General features: G+C 38.8%; 1 protein-coding gene across 1 annotated transcript in view; it reads left to right on the top strand.

Annotated features, from left to right (window-relative positions):
* Syt10 (synaptotagmin 10) overlaps positions 1-23,491 on the top strand; it is a 63,677-nt gene that overhangs the window by 6,037 nt on the left and 34,149 nt on the right. The window contains exon 2 of the mRNA XM_048444813.3: positions 11,481-11,838. Coding sequence (XP_048300770.1) covers positions 11,481-11,838 — 358 coding nt within the window. The remainder of the gene's footprint in view (positions 1-11,480; positions 11,839-23,491) is intronic.

The following is a 23,491-nucleotide window of genomic DNA, read 5'->3' as shown; positions in this document are numbered from 1 at the left end:
TGCTTTCATTTTTAAATTTAATTTGATTTATTTTAAAAGTTATTATTTTTTATTTTGGAGCCTATAATATAATTACATCATTTCCCCCCTTCCATTTCTTCTCTCTAATGTGGTTGTTCTCAACCTTCCTAATTGTGCAACCCTTTAATACAATTCCTCGTGTTGTGGTGACCCCCAGACATAAGATTATTTCTTTGCTACTTCAGAACTGCAATTTATATCTGTGTTTTCTGATGGTGACCCTTGTGGAAAGATCATTTGGCTTCAACAGGATTGCGATCTACAGGTTGAGAACTGCCCAAACCTTACCACATACCTCTCCTCATGTTTTTTCAAACGCATGGCCTTTTTTTTTCATTTCTTATTACATGCATATAGGTACAGAATATATGTATATTCCCAAACAGCACCTGATCGATCTATAGGTTATTTGCATGTATGTTTTCAGGTTGACCACTTGGTATTGATAACCAGTTGGTGTGCTCTTCCCTGGAGAAGCCCACCTCTGTCAGTCCTAGCAGTCTTCCTTACCTGTAGTTCTTTCTGTAGGGAGAAGGCCTCCAGGGCTTTTCCCTATCCGCTTTGGCACATCTATTGTCATCGTTGTTCAGCTCACGTGTAGGAAGTCATGGAGACTTTTATAGGTGTAGCTTCTGACGTTCCGAAGAGACCCAGTCTCACAGCAAACTCCCTAATATTCTGGCTCTTCAGCAATATTTACTGAACCTTAAGTGTGATAGTTCAGTGTTTTCTCACCACATGAAATATTAATATCATACATATAGAAAGATTTCCTTTAAACTTAAGAAAATTTTTTAAATTGCATTTCCTAAACATGTAAGAAGAAAAAAGTCCAAAAGTTCTAAGTTGATTGGAGTAATTTTAAAACTTAACTTTTGTTTGTTTGTTTGTTTCTGTTTTTTCTAGACAGGGTTTCACTATGTAACAGCTCTGGCTGTCCTGGAACTCAGTCTGTAACCCAGGCTGGCCTTGAATCACAGAAATCCCCCTGCCTCTGGCGCCTAGGTGCTGGGATGATAAACTGTACCACCACTACCCGGAAAAACTTAACTTCTTTACATTTTCCCTTATAGAGTGGGGAACTGAACCCTGGGTCTGTGTATACTGGGCAAGTGCTCTTACCACTGAGCTACACCTCAGGCCTCAAACTAAAATTCTGAGTCCAATTCTTATGAGTCGGTTTTTAATTCAGAATCGATATTGTACTTGTTCTTCAGCCATTTTCAGACTATGTCACGGAGAGAACTGGCGTATTATTTCTTTCTAAAAGGAATCCATATTAATATAAAATCCATTAGTTATTGTTCTGTATAGCTTTCTGTGCAAAATGTTGAATGTTAACAACATGGCAAATAAATTTTCTTCATCACCTTTATTAGCAATTCCCAGTAAGAACTTAGTGTGTAAGGATGAAATACTATATTACCATTTGCTGAAGTACATGTCTTCATGCTGTAAAATTCTTATATGGATTTGCATGTGGGTGCGTTTGCTTTAGTGCAGACGTAACTACACCACAGTCACTTCCTGGCTGTTAGAAACCATAACTACTAATGCATGTTGTAGTGGTTCTCAACCTTCCGAATGGAGAGACCCTCTAATACAGTTCCTCATGTTGTGATGACTCGTGGCCATAAAATCACTTCATTGCTACATCATAGCTGTAATTTTGCTACTGTTACGAATCATAATATAAATATCTGATATGCAGGATATCTGATATGTGTCCCCCAAAGGGGTTGCAGCCCACAGCTTGAGAACTACTGATCTATTGTGACCTCAGCAACAGGAGATATTTTAAAACACATATTTTATCATCAGTTAAGTATGATATTCATGCAAACATTTTTTTATTTACTGTAACTCAAAGGAAGGGCAAGGGGAAATGAAATTAAAATGGAACTCCTCAGAGGCACTGCACAAGGGCCTGCTGATTGCATTATATGCCTAATGCAGAAAGGAACAGTAATTGCTTGCCAGTGTTCAGATCCCCTTTCCGTCATAGTTAGAGAACTCTTGGTGCCTAGTTCAGTTTGTGGTGTGATCACTGACTAACCTTGAAGGTGGGGACATCAGAATGTGAGCCGTGGTCGAATACAGAGGCTGTAGCCTCCAAAACCATGATGAGCTATCCCCTCATCCTCCATTCCCCTGGATATTTTCATTCAGACTCCTGGGATGTGGGCTTGGTGGCTTTCCCTATAACCCTGGGAAAGAAAAACTCATCAGGGGAGCAAAATAATTCCTTGGTGTTGCTGAATCTGCCCTTGACTGCTTAAGTTTTCACTTTCTCCCTTAACGAAAGAAACATCTCCCTGTCTTAATAAGTATTAAGTTGGTCCTTTGTTACAGAAACCAGAGCTGTGGCTGAACTATTATAATGGGAATACCCAATGAATAGTATAAATAAGTGAACTTCATCAATAATCCCCCAAAGACCTTTCATTTAATAAAATACACTGGTTTGAGTTTTACTCTCTTCTCTCTCCCTCTCTGTGGTATGGTGCCACAAACAAAGGTGTGGTCTCTGGGAGTCTGTGGTCACACAATGAGGACTCAAAGAACCACCAACAAACAAAATACTTAAAACACCCCCGCACAAAACTACAGTTGGTCATTAACTTTAAATTTTCACTGTGACACATTTTGAAAAACTAAAATGAACATAATTTTAAAAAAAAAGAAAAGAAAAGCAAAACTAGGAAGTCATGAATTTGAGAGGGAGAGGAGACACAGTTGGAGCTTGGGAGGAAGGAAGGGACAGGTTTGATGTAGACGCATTGCTCATAAATGAAGTTCTCAACAAAACGCTAAAAACCTAAAACAATCGGGAAAGGCTCAGGCAGAAACAGTATTAATGAAGCAGAGGCTGCTGCGGGTGTGACATTCAGTGTATGCTTTTCTAAGCGATTACCACCAACTGTGTAGGTCAAAGGTCAACAGATCTGACCTAGTCACAGGCCATAGTGAATCCCGCACTTTGAAATGTGAAGGCCAAATCACTTGGTCTTCATCAGACTCCGTTCATCTAGAATCTTCTACAGATACATGCCTCCTTAGAGTGGTTTGACATCTTTTTTAAAAAAAAAAAAAATTTATTTATTTATTATGTATACAACATTCTGTCTGTGTGTATGTCTGCAGGCCAGAAGAGGGCACCAGACCTCATTACAGATGGTTGTGAGCCACCATGTGGTTGCCGGGAATTGAACTCAGAACCTTTGGAAGAGCAGGCAATGCTCTTAACCACTGAGCCATCTCTCCAGCCCTGACATCTTTTTTTTTTTTTTGGAACTCCGAGGTTTTATTTCGCTGTGTTATAACACGAGAAAGAGTAAAGTTAGAGCATGCGCAGTCGCACGGACGTGTCTACGTATGTACATACGTAGCGATAGTACAGTGCTTATGCAAATGTATGCAAGCAAACCCCAGTTCCAATAGTTTCATCTGATTGTCTGGAAGCCTAATCTAATTTCTGTAAACTTTATTTACTGCCAATCTCATCAAGATATAATGCAATGACAGTTGTATAATGAAATCTTTTAAATTGTCTGGAGACTGAAATTTTCAGCTCCGGGAGGTCTATTCCTCAAGCTTGCCTGTTGTAGTGGGTAGCTTGATTCGAAGGCAAGGTGTTCAGACTGCCACCCAGGCATAGACGCTGGGCTTCTTTGCTTAGTGGTCTCCCCTTGTCCTCCTTCCCTCTCTTCTGTAATGATCTTGTGTAAACTGGGGTGAACAACACTACCACAGATTTACAAATTCAAACATTCCAATTCTCAACCCATGGGCCAGGCTTCTCACTTGGAAACTTGCATGCACCCGTTAGCAGACGTCTTCGTATGATCTCCCTTACAGAGGACAGACCCATACTGTGTCGTTTCATAAATGTAAGCACGTATGCCCTTGGGATTTACCACATTCTCCTGGAGAGCCGAACAGCAAACAAGTAAAAACCAGAGAGACATAGACAGCTGCAGCTGACTCTTACACCAAAGCAATCATGGCTTCCGGATTTCTGAAGCAGGCAGGCAGGTGCGTGTACAACCCTCTCGTGCTTTTCTATGGAGTTTTCTCCCTCCTTTATCTAGAGACTCCATTTCTATTTTTTTTACTCTCCAAACTTCTCATAGACATCCCAAATTGACTGACAATTGACTAGAAAAACAGTAACGTTTTACCTCTCCTGTCCTGAGACCTATTATCCCAGCAACTTTCAGGACCATTGTGTCTTTCTTGAAAAACGAAATGGGCCAGTTTTAAGCATGCTGAAATGTTTCGTTTCAACTAGAAAGAAAAGCCTGTGTCAGCGCCGTGTGCCACTCTAGTTGCTGCCCTTCCTTCTATTCTTTCTCTGAGTACAGTTTCTTGAACTACTTATCTCTGCCCACAGAATGCAATCCTTCACTATCACTTATTTCTTTTTATCAAAATTTGTTTTTTTAGATTAATTTTTATTCATATGAGTGTTGGATGTCTGTGCACCACATGCATGCCTGGTGCCCAAAGGGGACACCAGGACATAGGATTCCCTGGAAATGGAATTAGGACACCTGTGAGCTTCCATGTAGGGACTGAGAATGCAATTCAGGTACTCTGCAAGAGTTCTTATCCTTGGAGCCATCTCCAACCCTTTTCATTTATTTCTTAAACCATATTAATCATGTTGAATCACCGTTACAAAAATATCATTGAAAAATTTCTAGATCCTCGCTGAACTCTTCAGTGGGATTCTTACTTTGCTGAATTAATTTTGTTGTAAAATATTAAATCATAAGAGCCTGAGCATCAAGCCTTTGCTCTCATTTTGAATATTTATACAAAATACAGTGCTAAATAATTTCCCCCAAGTTTCACAGTGGTAGGATGGATATCGAGACCGGTATCTGAATGGTGCTGTAAAACGGGTCTCTTGTCCTATCTTGTAGAACACTCTGCATATTCCCTCCATATGACCCTCTAGCTATCTAGTTAGCCAGAAATCAATAGACAATGGAGGAACTCTTTAAATGTAAATGTTTAAATCTGAAATGCTCTGCAAAAAGTCATGTATTCTATACCGAATCTCCAGCTAGTGATACTCTTTTGGAATGTGGTAGAAACTACAGCAGGTACAGCCCAGCTGGAGAAAGTAGAACACTGAGCACTGAGTCTGTCTTTGGGAAACAGGTTTGTGTGTGTGTGTGTGTCTGTGTGTGTGTGTGTGTGCGCGCGCGCGTGTGTGCGCGCGTGAGCACAATTTTTTGAGCCAGCATCTCACTGTATAGCTCAGGTTTCCATGAGCTTATTCTGTAGCCTAAGTTTATCTCAAACTCCTGTGATGTTCCTTCCTCAGTTTGCTGAGTGCCGGGATGAGAGGCACGAGAGGCCACTCCTGGCTTTGGAGGCCATCTCTGTCTTAGCCCTGAGCCCTTTTGCATTTTCTACTTCCTGTGTACTATAAAGAACTCACACACACCGGATGGTGGTGGTGCACGCCTTTAATCCCAGCACTCAGGAGGTAGAGACAGGCAGATCTCTGTGAGTTCGAGACCAGCCTGGACTGCAGGGAGAGTTCCAGGACAGGCTCCAAAGCTACAGAGAAACCCTATCTCGAAAACAAAACAAAACAAAAGTGTAAAAAAAAAAAAAACTTGCACGCTTCCATCAGCATGATGTTTCACTCAAGCATGTGGGGCTAAGTGACCATGGACCAAACCTTCCGCAACTGTGATCCAGAAATCTCCCTTCATTTGGAGGTGTCTTGTCACAACGAGAACACCAGCAATCACATGACTTCTAATGCATGTTTTCAATTAACTCCACATGACCATGCCATAGAAAACAGTCACTGAACGTAGAAGGTGAGTAAGTGTGTCCTGGTCTGGAGGGTCAAGCCGTGGGAATATTGGTAAAATGACATTGGTGGGAGAGGGACAGCAAGAGTCAACCCAAAGTCCCTCATCCAAATATAAAGCCCTCAAAACTCTGAAAATTGATAAGAGTTTGTGAATGGTACCAATCTGACACTAGTAGCTTACCTGACTTGGCATTAATTAAGGCAGTACATTATTATGGCCGATAATAATCCCACTTATGTATATGTGGTTACAGATATTAGTATTGTGCTTGACTTCTGGATAATAACATAGGTAGTGTATATACCGATATCTAATATGCAAATAAAAATATTTTCAAATACATTGTATTTTAACAATTTGGGTTAAAAGAATGCCAAGACAGATCAATTCATAATGGTAATACTAGTGTCCAGTGTGTGTATGAGAAGACCGTGGAGCAGAAGAGGCAGAAAGGAACCCATGGGAGTGGCACCATCGGCCTTACTATTCTAGGCTGAACACAAGGATGCCCCTTGATAAAACAGGAGGAAAAATGCATTAAGACTGCAGGAGGCCTCTAAAAATCACAACCAAGTAACTTTGATCAGAATAAAGAACAGACAGCGAAGCTGGACCCGAAGCCAGAGGCAGAAGCCCAGAGGCACTGTCAGATGTTCTGAGAAATCCGGGTCTATCAAGAGGTACATGAGAGCAAGTGGATGAAGCGAGCAAACATCTCAGCTGCAAAAACAAGACTTGTTGCTTTCTGCTGTCTTGTTTGTGCTGAGAGGATAACCTACCACTATCAGAAGTCCTCTGGTGGTTTGCAGAAGTATTTGATGGCTCCCAAACTGATGTGATATTTTAGAAAGAAAAAAAAATGGTAGAAGAAAAATAGAAAACATACTCAGGTTCACACAGGGCTCTGGACTAAATTCGGACTTTGAATGCCAAAGCCTTCTGAGATAGTGCTGCTGCAGGATGTTCCTCTCAAAGGAAAAGGAGAGATCTTGCCAATGACCACTGCAATCCCACATAATCCTGTGTGTCTCCATCTTCGTTCTTGGCTCCAATTTTGTTAGAATAACTTTTGAGAACTTTAGTTTTAAAGTGTACAGAATAATATAAGGTAAATTGTATCTTATAAATTAAGGTATCATTAATTAAGGTAAATTAAGACCACAGAGTTGGATCTGTTTTTATGTTACTCCAATAATAACCCAGATTACATAGTTGGTAAATAAAGACTTGCTTCATAGTTCTAAAACTAAAAAAATTTGATATCAAAGGTCTTTGTTCTGGGCCAGAATTGGCAAGTTGAACAATTACCCTTCAGTTACTAACCACTCTTGGAATGACATCAGTCCGTAACTGAACTATGGACTGATCCTCGTGACTATGGCCCCTCTTATTTGGCCACACTTTGCAGCCTGATTGCTTTTGTGTTAATGTTTCCAAGATAAAAACCTTGGGGAATACTTTGGAAGCCTAACAGACATGTCATCATCTTTATTCATCTTGTAAAACACAGTTAAAAGACAGAAAGCAGTTTAATCTCACACGTTTTTCTCTTTTCCTCAAGTTATGGTGATAATATATAATACAATGGTAAAAAATAAACTCTAAAATGTTAAAGAAAGTCTTCTGTATCAATAGGCTACAAATAGAAATCTTTCGTTAGCAGCTGTAGTAGTCTAGAGAAATATCAATGCCTGTCACTACATGTCAGAGGCATTCTATTATCACAATTAGGCAGAAGTAGGAAGATTGGAAAATGGCCTCCCATTTCAGTTAAAAAAAAACAAAGCTTTGGAAGATTAGTAAAAATTAAGAGACAATATTTCTCTAAAATTGTAGAAATTTGTAACCTATATGGCATCTCTTTCACAAGTGTGGGACTCATTTTGGAACTATGAAAATATCTAGTAAAACTAAATTTATATGAAACCCATGCCAATAATTCCTTTCTGAGACCTTTGTTTTAGAAAATCGCCCACAAATATTCATTCATTCAAGAAGAAAGATACGAAGATGCTCAATGTAGCTGTGTTACATTCCCAAGCTGGGCTTAAGCTACATATTGTTACGATGAATTATTATAGAAAATTATATCAACATGAAATTATAATCCATTACTGGGGGAAAAGGTAAATTGAAGGAAGAATTATGTAGCAAATAATTTATATAAAATATTATGTAATTATAAATATTTAAAATTTTATGAGATACATTTTGTCTGTAAGTGCCATATGTATCCAGTTAGTGTCAGTGATTAATTCCAAAGATTATGACACAACCATGTTTAAATGAACTTGAAACTACTCAGATTTGGTGTCCTGAGACTGTCATAAAAATATACTCCAGAATGAATGGCCTAAAGAACAGGAACTTACTTCTCCATCCAGGCAACTAGAGTCTGAGGTCAAGGTATTGGCAGGGTTGAGACTGCTGTCCTTGACCAATGTGATGGCTAGTTTTATATCAAGTGATACCAACTATAGTCATCTGAAAGGAGGGAACCTCAACTGAGAAAATGCCTCTATAGACTGTAGAATCAGCCTGTAGAACATTTCCTTAATTAGTGATTGATGGGGACACATAACCTATGGCGGGTGGGGACACCACTGGGATGGTGGTCCTGGATTTCTTAAGAAAGCAGGCTGAGCAACCCATGGAGAGCAAGCCAGTAAGCAGCACTCCTCCATGGCCTCTGCCTCAGCTCCTTCCTCCAGGCTCCTCCTTGTTTAACTTCCTATCCTGACTTCCTTTGATGATGAACAGTGAAAAGGAATAGGTGAAAAAAACCCTTTCCTGCCCAACTTGTGTTTTTTGGTCATGGTGTTTTGTTGCTCCAAGAGAAACTCTGACTAAGACAGCCAGGACGACCATCACTATCCCATGTCTTTATGTGATTTTCTATCTGGATGTATTGTATCTGTGTCCTTACCTCTCCTCCTCTTTAAATGTGTCAGTGGGTAAGGCTGGATCATATTATTTGATTTTACCAAAATTGCTAAAAGTTACTTTTCTCAAATAAAGTCATATTTTTAAGTATTGACTGTTATTTCGTCAAGAGATAAATTTAGAAAGGGATAAAAGACAGACATGATGAGTTTGTGATATATTCCTAACATTTTTGCTTAAAACAAACAGAGGAAATTGGATTTATATTTGATATTGAGAGTAAACAAATTTGGTAATAGAAAAGTATAAGGTTAATCAAATCTAGAAAAATTGTCTTTTATTGAGAATCTATTTGACATTAAAAATTTAAATAATACTATAATGCCATGTGGCTAGTTTAGATCAATTTAGAAAGACAGAAATGGGTAATGCGAAGGTTAATTTGCATTTGATTAGACTTCATGTTTTCTAACAGTTTCAGAATTATGGAAAAGCAACATAGTACAGACTCCCGTCATATCGATGTTCAGTTTCTCCTAATACTTATGCTTTACGTTGAAATGGCACATTTGTTATTATACATACACTATTATTGGAAGATTAACTAAAGCCCATACCTTTCTCTTTGGACTTCCTTCACCTTTGGCTAACAGTCTTTATTCCAGGAGCTTATCCAAGATGATCTATAACATTTGTTGGTTAAGTCTGCTTAGATGCTGCTTGACTAGGACATTTTCCAGATCTTTTTCTGATGACCTTGATGATCTATAGGAGTACTGGTTGGGTGTTTTTAGAATGTTTACTTCTCAGAACTTGTCTGAATTCTTTTTTTTTTTATCATGATTAACTTGGGCTATTGGAATGAGGCATGAAAGCTACAGAAGTAAAGAACCACTTCTATCATCCATGCGAAGGCTGTATACTGTGACCACAGGTCATCACTGTGGTCTTCCATCACCTTCATTGTCAGCAGTAATCTTGGGGAGAATATCACCAAGAAGGTGTGCAGCCCACACAAAAGAAGTAAGGAGCCGTGCTTTCTCCTGAAAAGTAGACTATGCACATAAACGGCTTAGAACTCTTCCAAAGGGAACCTTGTTGCTTTTCTCCACTTACCTGTTTATTCAGCCTCAACCTTTAAACTATGTTTCTATCATTTTACATGATAAGCATATATTCATACTATAATTATTTTAATGTGTATATTTTTAAATTCCCAAATAACAATATTTTAACCTATTCAGATTGCTATTGCAAAACAGTGTTAACTGGGCAGCATAGAAAGAACAGAACTACGTTTCCCAGAGTCTGCAGACTGGGAAATTCAAGATTAAGTTACTGGCAGATTCAATAACTCCTGGCAGTCTGTCTTTGTTTTCTTTTACCGCTGGAGAATACCTAAGATTGGATAAGTTGTGAAGGTAAGAGATTCGTTCTGACTCATCATCCTGGAGGCTGGTAAGTCTACCTCCACCTAGTGAGGGCCGGCTGCCACTTGGTCTCATAGCAGACCCTTAACGATGCAAAGCAAGGAGCAGGCTTGTTCTTTTACAAATCCTCTCTCTAACCTAGTAGTCTAGTCCCCAGAGAGGTAAAACTCCAGAGTCAGAGTGGAGCCGTGCCTGGACGCTCCATCCTTATCACTTGCACACCTCCCCCAAGGTCCTGTCTCCCAGCAGTAACATTGAAGAGCTAGCCTTCTAATCCACGCATTTTGGAGGAAACGCATTGTAGTTGAGCTTTATTCTTGGTTCGTAGCTGGCAAGTACTTTCTGTAGCCTCATGTGGTAGAAGGACACAAAAGCTCCCTTGGACCTATATTAAAGGGCACTGTAATCCCATCCATGAAGGCTCTCCCCTCATGACCTAGTCCCCTTCCCAGAGGCTGTGCCTTCTATGTGTTAGCATTCATTACCATGGTGTTTATATCTGAGAGAACAAGTTGAGGAAAGGAATGGTTTACTTTGTGTTTCAATTCTTCATGTTGAGGCAGGAAACAGAATAAGAATATCAAAGCTCACCTGACTTTTTCTTTATTCCCTATTTGTTTATTTAGGTCTCTAGATAATGAGACAGTGTCATTACCATTCTAGGTAGTTCATCACCCCACCCCCTCCAGTTAGTCCTATCAGGAAAAGCCCATAGTCATGCCCAGGGGTGTGCTTTATAATCCAAATTCAGGCAAGGAAATTGAAGTTAACCATCACATCCCAATAACATCGCCTGCCTTTGGGATTTCAGATTTAAACCTAAGAGTTTTAGGAGAGCACAGACATTCAGATGATAGCCCAATTCATTTATTAACTTGGGACTTAAAATTGTATGCATACTAACTTAAAAGTGTATACATACAAAATTATTAGAAAACACTTGCTGAGTTTAAAAGCCTCATTATGTTCTCATAGCATGGTGCTTTTTTTAGAGTACTGGAAGATGAGTCCAGTACTTATAGCTGTTCTCTGCATAGAAAGGGGAAGGAGATCATTCAATGAAAGAGGAAGTAAATAGTTTCTATTGTATACAGCTTCAGAGTGTAACTTTCTGGCTTTGTGGCAGAAGCTAAGTTGGCCACTTTTCACTTGCAAAATCTTGACTCTCTTGTAGTTTGCTTGAGTATGACATGCATATGTCATGTGTTTCCTGAATCCAGTTGATAACTTCCCGTTTGGATCACTATTTGTGCTTCTAATTTATAATGCCAATTGATATTTCTCTCGGTTGTGATTTTTTTTCCAGATATTTCAGTCAGCCTATTAGCAGTTGTCGTCAGCTTCTGTGGCCTAGCCTTGTTGGTTGTCTCCCTTTTCGTCTTCTGGAAGTTGTGCTGGCCATGCTGGAAGAGCAAGCTTGTGGCTCCCAATGTCAGTGCCCTTCCGCAAAGCATTTCAAGTGCCCCAACTGAAGTTTTTGAGACTGAAGAGAAAAAAGAAGTAGAAGAAAACGAAAAGCCAGCTCCGAAAGCTATTGAGCCTGCAATAAAAATCAGCCACACTTCCCCTGACATCCCAGCGGAAGTTCAGACCGCTCTAAAGGAACATTTGATTAAACATGCTCGTGTGCAAAGGCAAACCACTGAGCCTACATCTTCATCCCGGTAAGGAAGGGTCCTGTCAGGTATTATCCCACGAGTGGTTTCAAAAGAGCAAAGCCACGAGCAGAGAGAGAAAGCAGAAAGGAAACAGGAAGAATGGGAGGGAAGGAGGGAGGGAGGGAGAGAGGGAGGGAGGGAGGGAGGGAGAGAGGGAGGGAGGGAGGGAGGGAGGAAGGGGGGGAGGGAGAGAGGGAGGAAGGAAGGTAGCGAGAAACAGGAAAGAAGGAAAGGTAAATATATCAGACAGTCAAGAGACAAAGGGTAGGACACAGAAGGGAACGCAGAGAGAAAACCAAGGGCAAAGAAGCTGAAATGGAGTGGTGTATGAAAAGGACTTGGTAGTATTTGTTATCTCAGTGATATGATAACACACTAGCTATTTGAGTCTTGCCCTTGAAATGTCATGAGCCCATAGCTGCCACTTGCAAGTTTTCAGTTTAGTTCTGTTAACTAATTAGTAGTGTACAAATAGCCATTGAAAATGAATATCACAGAAGCGTGAAAATACACACACACACACACACACACACACACACAACTACCAAGCCACTCTCAATAAAAACAGAGGGTAGTTTTTTTGTCTGCAGTAGTCGGCACCTAAACACTAAAATAACAACGTGTTTTTTATCTGAGCCCATGTAGATGACACTTTCATACTAGGTAATTCTACAGAAGCCTAAATGTCACAAGCATACCGTGCAGCACACACTTCTTTCTGAAATGTGTTCCCCAGAGGGGAGTGAGAGACTGTTACCAGTGAGGTAAGGAACTTCAGAACAAAGAAAGCAGGTAGAACTGTCCCTCAGGCTAGCCTCCTGTGCTGGCTAAAATTTATAATCCAGCACAGATGCTAACTAGTTATTTTGAGAACATTTTTAACCAGTGGTGTTTATGGTCACTTAAAACTGTTCACATGTGTGAAAGGATCCCATATGCTTCCTTGGTTATTATGCTATTATTCCTGAAGAACACGAAGCAATTTTTAAAAGGAGCAGATCCCCCATCCACCAGGGATGTGTTCTGACACCCCAGTGGGTTCCTGAAAGCACTGAGCTCTATGAATGCTATATTTTCCTGTGTGTACACACCTATAGTAAAGAGGTAGCAACAACAGCGGTTAATAATGAAATAGAATAAGTGATAATTAAAACTGTATGAATCTGGTCCCTTTGTCTCAGAGTACTGTACTTACATTCTACATATATGGAATATCTTTCTTCTTGTGATATGCAATGATATTTCCTTCATGATGCAATAAAGGGAAATAAACGATGCAGATATTGTGACATAGTGTTGAACTTTTACATCAGAGTAACTTGAGTGAATTGTGGTGGTACATAGATACAGAAGCGTATCTGGCCACCAAGATGACATGTTAGTGACTGCGAAGCAAGCTGCACAAACTGCATGGATGTGATGGGCAGAAGAGTGAGCTGCATCCCCTGGGACACAGAGCAAAGTGAGCAATAATTCATCTCAACAGTCAGAACAGTATTCATTTATTCATAAATTCATAAATTTATGAATTGTTTACTTCCGGACAATTAATTCTAAGTTACATTTTGAATTTCCAGCCCTCAGTTGACCACTGGTAACCAAGAAAACAGCTGACAAAGACCAGAGAACATAAAATAGGATAAGAGGAACTACCGTTCTAACAATTATGAATAAGTGGTTAGCATAATGGTCAGAATCAGTCAACTTCAGTTGATAAGTATACACCTCACATAAATAAATTCAGGTGATGAAGATGATGCAGGTATTCTCTTTGGGGAAATATCATAAAGGTGAAATTTTATCTCCAAATTACTATCTTTTGATTACAAAGAGGCCATCTGATTATCCCTAGTAAACAGGGAATGAAAGCCTTTTTACTGAAAACGCACGTGAAAGCCAAGCTTTAGCTATGGCACAGCCTCTTGCACTCAATATACATAATTTAACTTGGGTTTTTCAGTAATTATATGCAAAAAACAGCAACTAGGTCAGAAAACTTTTCCTCACTCAGTTCTATGAAACATAAAAATAGTTTGTACACACCTGGTATTCTCTAAGTGAAAAGAAACTACACAAATCAACAATTTGGTCAGAATGTTGCTGTTTGATCTGCTTCTTGAAGTGCCCTTGTCTATATGGGAGGTTGTGGAAGAAGAAAGGAAACCCCTTCCTTGCTATGCCTTCACTATTCTGCAGAAATTATTAGTAATCATCTCTATTATTTGTGAATTATCCAATGCCCAGGGAGATTAGATATTTTGCCTGACATAAGGAAAACTTCTAGGACTAGTCATTCAAATTTATTGAGACGAATGGAATGTTTCAATTTTTAAACATAACCTTGGTTTTATGCAAAGAAAATGGAGTTACAAAGTCGGCTGGAGACAAGCAGTTTGGAGTTGAGAAATATCTTCCTGCCTGTTCCACTTAATTAAGGGTCTGAAATGGGGTGTGGCTCCTCTGAGGAATTAGGGTCAGGATTCCAAATCTGCTTGGCATGGGGATGGATGCCTTGGAGAGAATTTCATCGTCCTCCTTCTCAACAACCCTCATCTTCATCCACCTCTTCACCATGCTGTACGATCTCTTCGTACCCCAGACATGACATGGAGATTACTTTTTAATAAATCAAATTGTCCAGCTCAAATGCCAATTCTGCCTGACATGGCAAAATCAAAGCTGCATGCATATGCATGCACATGTGTCTAAAACAAACTTAGCTTTAATTTTTTCATTTCCACATCTTATTAGTTCAGACAAGAGATGACATCATGTTTTTTTTCAAGGCTCAGTTATCCCTTTCTCTTTTGAACTAACGTTCTGATAAGTCTAGAAATTTACAGCATTTGCTGGACACTGGAAAGATTTCTCATCTCCATTTTCAAATGCTGGAAGGTTTTTTAGTTTCTCACTCCCATCTTCAAATCCCTGGACGTTTGACTCCTCCAGCTGTTGGACAAACTACTCAGCTTCACTTGTGTGTTTCTTTGTCACTAACGTTCTCATACGCCCCTCCTGATTGACCCTACACTCACACAAAACATTGACATGTTTACTTCCAGATGAAATAAATATGCTCTCTCCACTCCAAGACTCTGAGACTCTCTAAAGAGATTTACCTCATGTGAAACCGAATTCCATGTGAGCAGGTTATAAATGTCACCTGTGTGGTGGAGAAGGCGAACTTCAGAGCACAGAGCCATAAAGAAGTGTCACTAAGATGAAAGGCAAATAGGAATCCATATATCTCCCATGGAGACGTAAGGGTGAATTGCTGATGGAAACACATAAAGTCACAGAACACAGCAATTTGGTGGCAAAACAAACTGAGTCAGCTGGCATCCCAGTATATGAGGCCTTAAAATCATGGCTGAGATGTTCAAAGGCTGTCGTTGCCAATATATGTTCAGTAGAAGTCTCTTGTTTCCAAGAGTTATGTTTCAGGATAACTAACTCGACAGCTGTGTATGGGAAAGACTGTAAGGGACCACGTGTCTTTTGAAACTAATGTCGTCAATTTCAAAAGAAACATGAGTCCTGTATCAGACTTACTTCGGTGATATGTTAATGATCATCTCTTGTTCAAACTTTCAGAAACTTGAAGCTACAAGATTTTACAATATGACTTTCCCTAAATTCTGAATGTTTCTACATGGATCGCTCTGTGCATTTTCCTGATACATATTCACTTCTATTCTGCTTTTCATAGTAGAGAATGCGTTACAGGAGCTCTGCATGATGTAGTGAATTTGAAAGTCAACGAATGAATTCCATCTCCTTTTCTTGCCCATCGATATGGATCTTTCGTGGTTGCATACTAGGAAGGGTGGCTCTTCTAAGTCTCCTAAATCCTTAACCTCCCCATTTTTGCTCTTGCTGTTTAAATGATGATCTTTTATTTACTCCAAAATCCTTACTGAAAAGATATCTGAGTCTACTTTTATTCTAAGACATATGCTGTTATCTCTGCTATTTAAAATTACAGTTATAATCCGGTATAGTGTCTTATTCTTGAGCTCGTAGAACTAAAGGCTAAATTCTCAAGCTACAAAGACGTGTAACCTACTCTTAATACCCTCCTATCTTCCAGCACAGTATAGGCAGGTGCACAGCAATTGTCAAAGGGTGTTTTGGATTGGTTGACCATTACTTCATTTCAGTTTATTCTGTTAGATATCAGGTGGTAAGGCGGCACTGTGCTCAGATTAGAAGGAGGTTAATGGTGCTGTGTTCACAGATGAGTATAAAAACCAATTTTCTGTCCATTCATTAGTGGTGTAAAGATTAAATGAATAGTCATGGGTTCATCACTGTTCATGGTTTCTAAGGACCCATCGAAATGATGAGAAAACAGGAGAGATCAAATCAAACATGAACAAAAGCAAGGAAATGTGTATAAGATAAATGCTGACCACATGTTCTGGTGAAATTAGCTATGACTGATTATAAAACAATTCATAAAACGATCATGTACAATTTTACAAAGAATAGTTCAATGTACCTTGTTAAACGGAAAGTGAAAAATTATGTAAAACTGTGAGTACTGTGTAATTTTATTTACTGTAGGGTTTTTTATATAAATTAAATTTCCTTCAAAAGAGAACAAAAAACTGAAATTACTCATTCCAGGTCATTGTAAGGAATAGAAAATAAGATATAATAATAACAAAAGGGAACATTTGAAAAAGATGTAGCTAGGAGATCAAGAAGCAGTTTTTGCCCAGAAAATAGATGAGACTAAGGTCAACCTCTTTGAGCTGAAAGTTCATGAGGCAGGTGGTCATGATTCAGTGCATAAGTTGTCTTGTAAAGGGGAGTACTTGGTGTGTGCACCTACTGCTTTTCTCAAATGGGTACCTCCTTCAATCAAGGCTGTACCTAACAAAACAACCAGAAAAAAAATCTAGTTTTCTGGTGCTAATAAATGATATTTTTTCTGTAGAAGCACTAATTTTATGTTGACTGGATGCTTCTTTATAATTTGTTAAGTCCTAGAACATTTTATGGTATTCGTCACAAGGGCACCAGCATAAATCACTTATATAAACAGTCATTTGTATGGCCCCATCATGCTTTTAATTGAAAATATAGGAAGATGAATAGTAAGTTTTGACATTATGAACACCACAGCCTATTAAAATACTGAAGAATGGCAGACAGGAAAGAAAATCTGTAATTCCAATAGACCAGGGACTTTGTACTAAAGGACAGAGAGGGCAGATAGGTGGCCGAGAAGAGGAGGTCAAGTCAGCTCAGGTGTATGACTGCTCTTCAGAATCTAGCTCAGCTTAGCCAAGAGCTGGGCTCGGGTGGTCAAAAGAGGTTACTTTGTAAAGGCAAAGCCCAAACTGGAGCACTAAACTGAAGGCACAATTGCTGTGCACCTGTCATTGTGTATGAGACAATCATGGCTCATATAATTTTTAAAAACTAATCAAACCTATCATGCAAAACTAAACGCAAAGGGACTGCTTCTATTTGTATGATGGAAATGATCTGGATATGGACAAATGAAATCTAATGGTACAGAAATTTAAGGCCAAAATATTTACAGCCAGAATACTTCTGAAGGTTCTAGAAACAATATAAAATGAGTCTAAGATTAGTTATATTAATCATGTTGTTGATAATTTTTAAAAGATTACTATTTACTTTTGAATTTTTAATGTAATTGCATCATTTGCTCCTTCCTCCCTCCATACCTTTCTATACATATCTACTTGCTCCCTTTTAAATTCAAGGACTCTTTTTCATGAATTGTTGTTATATAAGGATATGTATACTTCCATATGCATGTGTATACCTATAAACACCATCTGCTCAGTCTATGTAAAGTTTCATGTTGTCAGAATAAGCAGTCGGTGTGCTTTTCCCTGGGAAAGACTATTTCACTTGCTCTCAGGACTCATTAGTTGTCTTCTCTTTGTGTAAGGTTGAGCCCTCTGGGCTTCCCTCATCCACGCTGGCGTGTCTACCGTTATTCTTGTTCAGCTCATGTTTGCGCAGTCAACATGTTAGAGAGACTTTATGGGTGTAGCTTCTGACATTTCTAGGAGATACTGTCTCACAGCAAACTCCTTGATCTTTTTTTTTCTCTGTTCCTCCACAGTGTTCCCTGAGCCTTAGGTGCAGGAGTGTTTTATAGATATACCATTGGCCTCTACATCAATGCATTTTGTTTGGTTGTGATTTTCTATAATGGTCTCCCTCTATTGCAAGAATTCCCTTGATGAGGGCTGAGGGTAAGAACTATTCCTATCTCTGGATATAAGAACAAATATTTACAAATTAGTTTAATGATTTTGCAAGCTTACTAATGTAGTTGTAGGATCTCTAAGACTTATGACTTCCCTTGTCCTGCATAGTTGACTAAGTTTTCCGTACCAGGCATGGTTTCCCACTTGATGAGTGGGTCAAGTCTTGGGTAACTGTTGATCACCTCTAAGGTAGCACTAATATACCTTTAGCGTTATCATGCTATTCATTGTTATGGTTTATAAGCACTGTAGCTGGGTAGGTCTACCAGTTGCTTCCCTCCTTTGGAAGCTTGCAAGGCAACTTCTGGTACCATAAAAGCTAGTCCTCGGAATGTGGGCTTTCAGGACTTATCCATCTCAAGACTTCCGGGTCCTGCATCTGCTCTGAAGCACATGAATTCTTCATCAATAAGAACTTCCATTGCAGGGAAATAGTCAAAGGCAATAACAATAGCATATAGCAATGGGGAGTCATTTGGACTATCCTGACTCAAAAGAGGGCTTCTCATGACTGGTGTTGAGGTTTTTGTTAGATAGTCTTTGGTTCTTGGAAGGAGCATTGTCAGCCAGAAGAGGAAAAATTAATTTCAAGTATGGATGCACTGGCTTACTTACATTTGCAAGTGTTTTTTATGTGTGTAGTAACTATATTATTGTTTATGACTTTTTCAGACATCCTTACTCTGTTTTTCCATCCTCAATCTTCTGTATTTATCTTCTTTATCCTCCCTAACTAGAGTTCCACCGATTTTCCTCTTTCCCTCTTCAGATCACTGGTACTCTGGTAGTTCCCCTCCCTATTGCTCATCCACCCTGGAAATGGTTCCTTTTTATCCTTTTTATTTTCCTGGGTTTTGTAGTTATTCCAGGATGTGTACTCACATCTGAAGATCTGGAGTTAGGAGCCTCAGAAGAACATGTCGTGTTTGTCTACCTGGGAACTGGGTTAACTCCCTCAATATGATCTTTTCTAGTCCCACTTATCCACCAGCAAATTCCATGGTTTCATTCTCTGTGTAGCTGAATAGTATTTCTTAATGTCCATGTACCACATTTTCATTATCCATTTGCGTGCTGAAGGACATTTAGACTGTTTCAATTTCCTAGGTATTGTGAATAGAAAGAACATCAACAAACAAGAAGGCAAGTATCTGTGGAGGAGACTGTCTAATCCTTTATGTATTTGCTAGCAAGTAGTGAAAGCTGGCTCATATAGTAGATTTATTTTTAGTTTTTTTTAAGAGAGACATACATGGATCTAATATACATGGGAAGGAGTAAAAGACAAGATCTCCTGAGTAAATTAGAAGCATAGGGGTCATGGGAAAGGGTAGAAGGGGAGGAAAGAAGAAGGGAGGGGAACAGAGAAAAATATATGGCTCAATAAAAAAACAATTTAAAAAATAGAGCTGAGACAATAATGGCTCATATAATTTTTAAAAAAAATAATCAAACCTATCATGCAAAACTAAATACGAAGAGACAGCTTCTATTTGTATGATGGAAATGATCAGGATATGGACAAATGAAATCTAATGGTTTCCAGAGCCTGGAGCAGCTTCCAATCCCCCAATAGTGAATGAGGGTCATTATCATCACCCCCACTCCAACCCCTCATCTCCTCCAGCATTTGTTGTCATGGTTTGTTGATCTTTGTCATTCTGACTGGGATAAAATTAATCCCAAAATTGTTTTGATTTTCATTTCCCCAATTAGCAGGGAAGATAAACTTGTTATATATTTCTTAGTTGTTTTTTTTTCTTCTTTTGAGAACTTTCCGTTCAGGTACCAGGCCTGTTTTCTGAATGAGTCATTTGTTTTAGGGCTTTTTTTCTTAGCTCTTTGTGTATTCTGGATATTAATACTCTGCCAGATGTGTGACTAAAGAAGTTTTTCTCTCATTTGGTGTACTTCCTCTTCACCTGGTTGATTTTATTTTAGCTATGCAGAAAGTTTTATGAAGTCCCACTGTTAATTTTTGACCTTACTTTTTAGGCAAATGGAGTCCTCTTCATAATGTCCTTTCCTGTGCCTGTATCATATAAGGCACTGTCTCTGTTTCCTTCCAGCAGTTTCAATGTTTCCGGTTTGACAGCTAAGTCTTTGATCCATTTGTGGCTAGTTTTTGTGTGAGTTGATAGTATGGGTCTAATTTCATTCTTCTGCATGTAGACATCCAGTTTTCCTAGAACCGTTTGCTGAAGATGCTTTCTTTCCTTCATCTTATGTTTTTGGGTTCTTTGTCAAATATTAATTGGCCGAGGTTGTCTGTACTCATGTTTGGGTTTTCAGTTCTGTTCCATTGGTCGATGTGTCTGTTGTTGTACCAGTAACATATTGTTTTTTTTACTATGGTCCTGTAATATATTACTTGTGTCTTTTGATGGGGGAATTGAGACCATTTATATTTAAAATTATTATTGAAGAGTATGTGAGTTAATTGCAATCATCGTATTTTTGATTTTTGGTATTACTGCTTGTGTTCTCAGTGATACGTCATGTTTTAGTAATTATGGCTTTGTATTTATTTCTTTGGTTTCTGTTATGCTCATTCCTGTTTTCAACCTGAAATATTGCTTTCTGCATTATCTTTAGGTTTGGCTTGTTGTATATAATTTTTGGACTATTAATATCATAAAAAGGTTTTCTTTCTCTTTAACCATGAAGAATAATTTTGCTGGATATATTAATCAAGTGTGGCTATCATAGTCTTTCAGGTCTTAGAATGCCCTGCCCAAGGCTCTTCCTGTGTTCAAAGTTTTCATTGAGAAATCCTCTGTTATTCTCATGAGTTTTCCTTTATACACGATTTGCATTTTTTTCTCTTTGCAGCTTTCAATACATGTTTCTTTTGTTCTATATACTTAGTATTTTAACTATGATAGGCCACAAGGATTTTTTTTCCTTGTCTTGTCTACTCGTTGTTTTGTGTGCTTCTATCTGTATGTGCATGTTTTTTTCTAAATTTGGGGAAGATTTCTTCTATGATTTTGTTGATGGTATGTTCTGTGACATTGACTTCAGTTTCTTCTCCCTCATCTATGCCTATAATTCACTGGAATATTCCTTGCTGATTCAGCATAGATCTTCTGCTTTGCCTATGAGTCCTGATAGTCTGTCTTCTGCTTGATTCATTATACTTGTAAGACTTTCTATCCTTTGAGTCTTGTAGTTTTATTTATATCTATGAAATTTGAGTTTTGGTTTGATTTAATTGTGGTTATCCCCTGGTTCTTCATTCTTGGAATAAGAAAATATGTAACTTGTTTTTTATTTTATAGGAGCCCATCATTGAGAGATTCTTGGATGTTTTAAAGAGATGGGACTTTTAAGATGTTTGAATTTTTAAAGACTGTGGAACTTCTAATGTTATCTATGCTTTCTTTTTCTTGTAATGCTAGTGTTAATATGAGATCTCGAGGTCGAACAAAAAAAGAATATTTACCATTGAATAGGGATGTCTCTGTGTACCAAGTTTCACGGAGTCAAATATCATGGGGTTTTTAATTGTTGTTTGTTTATTTATTCATTTTTGTTGACTTGGCACAAAGTAGAGTTATCTGGGAAGAAGAACCCCTATCTTTCAAATGCCTCCATCCAGACTACCAATAGCAAATCTGTAAGGAATATTTTCTTGATTAATGATTGATGTGGGAGGGTCCAGGCTTTTTGGGTGGTGCAACTCCTGGGACAGTGGTCCTGGCTTGTATAAGAAAGCCAACTGAACAAGTCATAAGAAGCAAGACAATAAGCAGCACTTCTCAATGGCTTCTGCTTCCATTCTTGCCTCCAGGTTCCTGCCTTGAATTTCTGCTCTGGATTCCATCAGCAATAGACTGTTCCTGAGAAGTACAAGATGAAACAAACCCTTTCCTCTCCATGTTGTTTTTGGTTGAAGTATTTTACCCCAGTAGTGGAAACTCTCCCTAAGACAACAACCCATGCCTTAATCTCATACTAGATCTTCCCTTGTTGCTGAGTTTTATTCTCCTTCATAAGATTTTAAAATGTTCCTCTCTGACTCAGCATCATTACTTCTCTTTAGCTGATGATAGTTCTTCAATTTCCAAAGATCATGGAAAGTAGGAAACAGAAGTATACTAACATTGGAGCTGTGGAATAGTTTCCAGTTAACAGTAAAACAGACTCTAACTATTTGCATGATAGTGACTAAGATATAAGACATCACTGTAGGGGAGTAGATCATTAAACTTAGAGATCAGACTTGGGAAGAAACAGATGTATGGTGGCAATCCGAACAAGTGTCCAAAGTGATATGGAACCAGGAGACTAAAATTTCAAGGGAATGACTTGAGTAGAATAACAGGTGATTACAATACTTAGCTAACAAATCAGAGAGTCTTATTTCTGAGCTGCATAAATGTAGCATTGGGGGATAAGAGCTATGGAGCATTCCAGACCAAGATGCAGTGTAATAAGGGATGTCGAAAAAGCATCAACAACCATATGAGAAGGCTAGGGCGGGTTTCCAACAAGCAAGAAAGTGCACAAAACCATTCCTATCCTCAGTGTTTTCTGTACTTAGCCTTTCTGTATAAGACACCTGAGGGCCAGCTGCAGTCCCTCGCAGTCCTGCGCTTCTCCCAGAGTGCCTGCATAGGCCTCTGGAAGTTGGAAGGGTCAGAGGTGCAGTGGTTCACATTTTCATTGTTTGAACATTTGCTACTCACCGTCATTCCAAAAGAGCAAAGGGGGAAGAGGGAGCAGCTGTGTGTTGTCAATGGCGATGGTTCAGCACTGTAGCAATGAGCACTTTTCTTAGCCTACTAGCTGAAGTGACAGGAATGTGTGCCATTTACCCTGTAATTAGGACACTGCTACTTGAACAAAGGGAATGCTACAGTTTTCACTCCACTGAAAGGAGCCCTGTAGAAGTGAGTCCCATTAGTAGCTTTACAGCCATGCACGCCACACTCAGGGGCACAAAGAAGAAATTTCTTAGTTTTGAGAGGACAGAGAATTAAATTATTTTCTTTGAAAGTCTTTGAAATTATGAAATAAGCTTATGACATTCCATAATTACCTCCTTTCAGGTTCTGTTCGTACAAACCAAAATTGCTGGACAAATGAAAGTGATTTTAATAGAAACATTGTTGTTTAATGAACCTTCTCAAGAAGCTAAGGGCTGCCCCATTACGTAGTGATTAGCACCCGAGACTTTATTTGCAAATTGGATTGTAGTGGACCACTTTCATGATTCATAACAACAATGGAGCCTATGGGAACGTTCTTCCTGCTGTTTCATAAATTCTCTCTGGCCTAACTCTGAATATAATCCAGGCTTCTGATTTTTTATTTTGCGATAAGTTTAGGGTCCATATTCATTACATGGAGTGTCTAATAAATTATAACGGGATAGGTCTAAGGAGACAGATTGCTTC

Source organism: Myodes glareolus, chromosome 19 (genome assembly GCF_982192425.1).
Source record: "Myodes glareolus chromosome 19, mMyoGla1.1, whole genome shotgun sequence".
NCBI classification, from domain to species: domain Eukaryota; kingdom Metazoa; phylum Chordata; class Mammalia; order Rodentia; family Cricetidae; genus Myodes; species Myodes glareolus.
The sequence above is the reverse complement of the archived record's forward strand: the minus strand, read 5'-3'. Positions and strand labels throughout refer to the sequence as shown.